The sequence below is a fragment of the Polyodon spathula genome, chromosome 7, assembly GCF_017654505.1.
Source record: "Polyodon spathula isolate WHYD16114869_AA chromosome 7, ASM1765450v1, whole genome shotgun sequence".
In the NCBI taxonomy this organism is placed as follows: domain Eukaryota; kingdom Metazoa; phylum Chordata; class Actinopteri; order Acipenseriformes; family Polyodontidae; genus Polyodon; species Polyodon spathula.
The window spans coordinates 51,388,449-51,395,147 of record NC_054540.1 but is presented as its reverse complement, the minus strand read 5'-3'; the positions used below and the strand labels follow the sequence as shown (position 1 = coordinate 51,395,147).

The 6,699-nt window shown below is 37.7% G+C and overlaps 1 protein-coding gene across 1 annotated transcript; it reads left to right on the top strand.

The window, feature by feature from the left end:
* The first annotated feature begins 1,529 nt into the window (after positions 1–1,529).
* LOC121318735 (L-proline trans-4-hydroxylase-like) lies at positions 1,530–5,922 on the top strand. The gene is made up of 6 exons (XM_041255739.1): positions 1,530–1,889; positions 2,831–3,065; positions 3,689–3,780; positions 4,090–4,229; positions 4,690–4,794; positions 5,105–5,922. The coding sequence occupies exons 1-6, from the start codon at positions 1,760–1,762 to the stop codon at positions 5,198–5,200; spliced, it is 798 nt and encodes a 265-aa protein (XP_041111673.1). The 5' UTR covers positions 1,530–1,759; the 3' UTR covers positions 5,201–5,922.
* Positions 5,923–6,699: the final 777 nt, after the last annotated feature.

Below are 6,699 nucleotides of genomic sequence, written 5' to 3'. Positions count from 1 at the left end.
CCTTCTAGTATTACATACGTGCTGTCCTGCAACACTCGCTACCTGATTTCAAAATTCCCTTTCTAGATGCTTGCTATTTCCTGAACTGGACTAACAATGGTGCTCATTTTTTCCATTTTAAACTGTATGCACTTCACACTTTCCACCACCAAATAGGCGCCCCTCTTAGATCATTTGTGCACCTAGTTTGGGGAGGGTTGTTTAAACTTCTGTTTTAAAAAGCTACCAGGAGGTAATGACTGAAATTATTTAATATACACAAAGTGAACCTAAGCAACAAGGAGAACACACGGTTAACTCTTTTATGTCATTTTATGGGGTCTATCACAACTTAGTCACTCTGTATTTGTAATGTTAATACTGTAAGTAAATCCCAGCTGGGTTAACACTGAGTTAAAGAGCAGGGGTATTTACATACATCACTCTTTAGATCATTGAAATAGACTGAAATAGGTGTTTTGCCTCATTCGCAATTGCTTTTTCTGCTTTGATCATTATTGAGTACTGAATACTACTAAATACAAAATGTTGTACCTGCTGACACATGCAAACAGCTTTTTTGGTGATCGCTACATTTATCGGTTTTCTTTTTCCAATTTGAACAGCCACTTGTACACAACATTTCCTCTGCACATACTACCAACGAGTACAGATTGGTCAACAAAGATAGGCCTACCAGCATTAATTCCAACAAATTTCTCACTAATTAGGTAGCTACATAAATGAATTTTGAAACAATCATTAAACCTGATGAGGGGGTCCAACTTGAGAATTGACATTGACACCTGACAAAGGGGCTGGATGGTGTGTTGGTCCTGCATGCAATTCAAAATCATAGGCTATGCCACTAGCCCCAGTAAGAAACAAATGTAACTCCACTTCTTTGGTTTCATAAGTTTATTTCTGTCTATGTTTTTTTTTGTTCAACTTTCCACAGAGAGGTTGAAGCAGTTCCCGCAGTTTGATAACACAGTTAGTATTGCCTTGTGGCATTTTAGGTTTGTCAGTGAAGTGAAGGTTTTGGTTGATGTTTTTCCACTGATAAAGTGGCATAACATCAGCTGCCTGGGGTATATAGTATTTTAAGCTCCAGTACTTCCTTAACCCAAACATACCAATGAAGGACAAGTAGAAAATAGCACCTAAGAACTTTCATACATTTTTTACAACATACATTGTGTCCCACAAATACAAAGGCTAACTTTCTTATTTTGGCATTGACATGCACGAAACAGGGTTTAAAATATACTGGCAGGTTGGGTATGGTCATCTAAATGGGCAGTTTCCTTGTAATACTTGAGTAACTCTAAAATGTATTTTAAGAAGAAACTGGTTGAACAATCATTCATTTCCTTGTGCTAGAATGAGTCGTGCTTATTGGATGATATCACTGTAGATTGAGTCACTGGGGGAAGGTAATAAGTATTCTTTGTACTTTGAAATGTTTTGCAATTTTAAAAGTTCTCCCAAAAACATGGTAGTGTCAGGAGGTGGAGTTACCTGCACAGGTATATATTGTGCTCATTTTCTTCTTATGAGATAGACTAGAGGTAATTTTAAGCCTTGAGTAAGCCTGCTTAAAATAAGTGGTGAAACCTGCATTACCCTGATTTTCATAATTTATTTTGTTTCCTAATTTTTACCTGTATATAGCAGTCCGGAATTCTCCTGCCTTAAAACATCTAAGACTATCAACCAGACTCCGAAACAAGAAACACAGAGAGTGATCTTGCAGCTGTACCTCCAATTCTACACAACGATGACCCCCTCACTGGCTGAACTGTCTGAGACCTACTGGAAGCATGGCTTCCTAACGGGAGTGCCAGTGCTAGACCCCGAAGAGCTGGAGAGAGCTACAGAGGGCTTCAGTAGACTGGAGAACGAGTTCGGTGAGTATATCCCTAGGAGGTTGGGAGACATTTAGACAGTATAAAAACTAAAAGAAACAATTCAATTCAATGAGAAACTTTTGACTAGAGGTCATTTTCAATGTCTTCAAATGTTGGAATTGTTTTGGATTCACATAATGTGCTTTTGTAGTATGGTCTCCCCCATCAACTGATAAAGTGTGGTTGCTGTTTTAATGGTTACAGGAGGTTAGGAGGCGTGTGCGTGTGCTAATTATCCACATTATGGGGACTAATAGGGGGTGCCCTACTAGTATCTGTAGTGCAACTGCTAATACTGGGCAAACAAGTGCAAAGAGTAAGCTTCAAATATGAATTGCTTTTTTACATTCATATTGGATGTTGTTTGCAATCATTTGGAGTGGTTCTGGGTTCAGCTGAGTTATTGAATGTTTTTATAAATCTGCCTTTACCTGGCTTTTAGCTGCTTCCAGCTTATTCACAGAATTCCCAACCTGCATATTCCATTCAAATCATATGACAAAGTGACCTTTCAACCTTACCAGCCACAGAGAGTGCAGAAGGTGAGGCCAGTGAAGTTGAAAGGTCACATTGTCAAATGAGGAAGGAAGGCTGTTCAGTGCAGGCACTTAGGATTCTCCAGACAAGCTCAAAGCAAATTTAATGCCTAGTAAAGGCAGATTTAAACTCAGTATCGGAACAACAGAACCCACTCACGCTAAATGACTGTGATTGCCGTACAATAATAATGGAAATGCAAAAATGCAATACAATTGTAATACAATTCAATAACAGCTGCTTATGATATACATTTTATAACCCTACCAAAGTCTTTTCTATTAAATTATTTCAATTTGTTTGGTTGTACTATTTGAACAGATGTAAAATCTTTTGCCATGGCTTGTATCAATGCACTGCTGAGTGCCTGTCCTCACCTCTATTACCTACTCTCTCCACTGTAGGGTTGGAGTATACCCAGTACAGTCTTCATAACGTGCACTTGAAGTACCGCTGGGTGATGTCTCTGGCCACCCATCCCAAGGTGCTGGAGCTAATCAAGGGGATCCTGGGACCCAACGTCATCCTCCTTGATTCACGCTTCATCTGCAAATACCCGACCAAACAGAAGAGCCCCTCAGATGCCTGTGAAAGTCAGAAGCATGTGCTTCCCTATGTTGCCTGGCACCAGGACATCAGGTCAGTAATGTAGGACGGCAGTGCTTCATTTTAAACACATACCTACTGTACAAAGCTGTTTTATTGCCAGAAATTTTGAATAACCACCAGGGGGCAATAATGTGCACTATAAATAGTATAGGGCACATATGTGACCACTTCCCTTTATACACATACAGTACATGTATACTGTCCCCTGTCAACCTTCTTTCTACATACCCTTTAAAGGTTTTGAGGTTTCTTTATAGCACCCTGTTTATTGCACCTTTGATTAAATGTCTTCATAAAACACTGACATAATGCAGGTGCTGTATTGTTTATTGAATCAACCTTGGTTACTGAAAAGTCCATGTACAAAGCTTATAGCTCCTGTATTTTTTATTTATTTATTTATTTATTTATTATCACAGTCCAACTGGAAGTTTGTCTAGTATTAGAAAAAAAAAATATTTTAAAGGAAAAACAAGAAAATAAGAGGATGTTTATTTAGTACAAACTCAGTGACTGCACTAATTACACAAGCACTGGACCTCAAGGGAGCTTGTTAATGCAATGCTTGGGGGGGGGGGGGGGGGGGGGAGTCTTGTGGTTGTGGAGATGATGCTTAAATCATCACTGACCCTGAGTGTGATTTTGAATGGCAGGTACTGGGGTTTTGAGGGGGGTTCAGTGGCTTCGGTGTGGCTGGCCCTGGACGACGTAGACCAAGAGAATGGAGTCCTGCAGGTTATCCCAGGTACTGCAACTCTCACCTTCTTGTATTTATTGTATATTGCTACTTATTTAGATGTATCTTGCTGCTATTTCATATTTAAACATTGCTTATATTTATTTATCTCTATAGCTGCCGGGGTCTTTAAATTCCTGGTTAACAAATTAAAATAAACATATTTTTCATCAACATTTTGAATGGCATGTTTTTAGATTTTATGACTGAATCTTAAACTGCAGTCTAACCGATCAACTGTAATGGTACACAAACTGGTGTTCATTTTAAGCAATTTCAATGCCTTTAAATGAAACTTAATTCCATAATATCTTTTAGGAAGTCACCATCAAGGTCTCCTCCCCCACATCACCTCACCCAACCCAGGGAACATGCTGACAGCCAATCAGGAGATCCCAGAACACCTCCTCAACACGAGTGAGGCTGTGGAGTGCCCTCTACAGGCAGGACAAATGTCTGTAAGTAACTTCTATGTACCCAATAACCCCTGAGAAGTGGGCTGGCTCATTGAAATTGTACTTCAAGAGTGTTGTTGTGCTTTTGAATATTTGAGTTTTTGTATATGTTATCAAAAGAAAGCTTAACTTCTCAGGAACAATAAATGTCCACATATATGCTGGCAATTGTGGCCTTCACTTTGAAATAGGGCTTCACAACCAAAAAAGGACATCCTTGAGAAATTCCAAAGTGTTCTATGTTCAAACATGAGATCATACAAAAAATACTTTCCCATACTCCATCAATCATGATTATTGAACTAAACAGTTTTTGTTTTATTATTTAAATGTTATAAATATTGGATATTCAATAAAAAGGAGTTTAATTCACAAGAACACTGCAAGAACCAGTTGTCAGCAGAGTCATGGTTCCTGTCAGCATAAGAAGGCACTCTGCTCACTGTATTACCCTCTACCCTAGATCCACGATGGTCTGACAGTCCATGCCAGTGAGTCCAACCTGTCCACTCGGAGGCGCTGTGGGTTCGTTATCCGCTATGTGCCAACCACTGCTTATCCTGTTCAGGTAAGCATATCACCTTTCATGGGAGAGAGAGTGTTTTTGGGGGGGCGGGGGGTGATAACGAAATATAATGCTGCTTTTGGAATTTTGGAAATCCTTGCACATTCAAGTCTGTGCTGAACCCATTAGGTCCTGCGTGGGCTTCAAAAAGAGAATTGGGTTTTATAATGTGGGACTACTGAAAGGGTAAAAGGGTGAGACTACCACATTAGCACAGGATTCAAACCCATAGGTAAAAGGAAGTGAATTATCTCACTACATTCACAATCTTTTTAAAAGCAGTTTGAAAACCTTTTTTTTTTTTTTCTTACAGGACCCGGATCGTCCTCGCACCTTTAACGCTACAGTCCTAGTCTCTGGTGTTGATGAGTACAGTCACTTTCCAAACAATGCCCCCAATCTTCAGTGAGGTACAATGCAGACCATGGAGCCTACTGTAATGATCAAAACTGCAGTGGAACTAAATATCTCTATATTAATCCAGCTGATTTTTTTTCTTTGAATTATTGATGCCATTATTAATTTTAAAAACACAATAATGTTGTAAATGTTATCATTCTATCAGTGATGTAACTAATTGATATGTTGTTGATGTATTTATATGACTTCTGTTATGGTCTATACCTGAACCTTTATCTAACTCTTTTTAAAACTGTTTTTATTAAACCATTTATGGAGTATTTAAATGGTTTGAATCCGCTTTTAAATTCAACAGAACAGATGTTCATTTTATTGTTCAAAATTATGTTAGTTCCTTAAAATACCTGGGAGAGAACATGTGATGCCTCTCAGAGAGGTGGGAACATAAAAAAAAAAACTTCAAAGAGAGGGATACTGGATTTATAAATCAGATACACTAAAGCCGAAAGGTCTAAATGATTAATTTTATTTAAAGTATTTTTGTAAGATCCTAGTTACTAAACGCCTGCTTTGTTATTTTCTGATTGTGATATTATGAGAACATAGTTATCTGATTTTAAATATTAAAGCATATATATTATTTTGACATATAACCACAAAATGTACAATTGAAAACTATGCTACTGTATCTCCTAACTATGTGATGTGGATTGACCCAATCAATTTATTTTCTTCATTGTTTGCAAGCTTTTAATTATTAAAAAGATATTTTGACTTAAAATAAGTCAAAATAAGTAAGAATTGTGTAATTTAAAATAGTACTTGCACTAATTGTGTTATGAATTGACTAACAGAAAGTTAATTTAACCCTTTGCATTTCAATTATTTTGACCCTGTCAGGCTGGTTAGGTCTTATCAATTTTGGGGAACAAAATAACACTTTAGACTATGTGCTGTTCAGATTTAATTAAAGTGGCTTTATTTTCATAAAACATGTTTCAAATCACTATATAATCAAAGTGATACTCTAAGGAAACAACATGATAATTTTTTTTCAACCAAAAACACGTTTTTATTAATTTCATTTACTATTTATATGAGGGGATGTGGCAAAGTGGTAATTAGTGCACAGGTGTAGTGCAGGTGCAGTGCAGTAATCCAATAATGAAAGACAGCCGTCAAAGTACTGGTGAAATGGTTTCTGTTTTAATTCAAAAGGGTCTGATGATCACACAGTAAACAAAAGAAAGGCTGGCAATACACAATGACGTGTACTACCCAGGGAATAACTATGGCTTGCCATCCCGTAAATAATAAACAATAATTCAGTACATATACACAAACACAAACACAAACACGGTCACAAGTCCAAAGTGAGTGTTGTAGTGCTCGTGGTGAAGTGCAAGTTATCCGTGATACAAAGTGTAGTGTTGTCCAGGTTTGGTGCTGGCCTCAAGCAACGGCTCCAGATCTTGTTAGCTGTCTAATTTAACAACAAAGAACCAGTTATATTAAAGACGAGGCAGACAAAATAAACAAAACACTCAC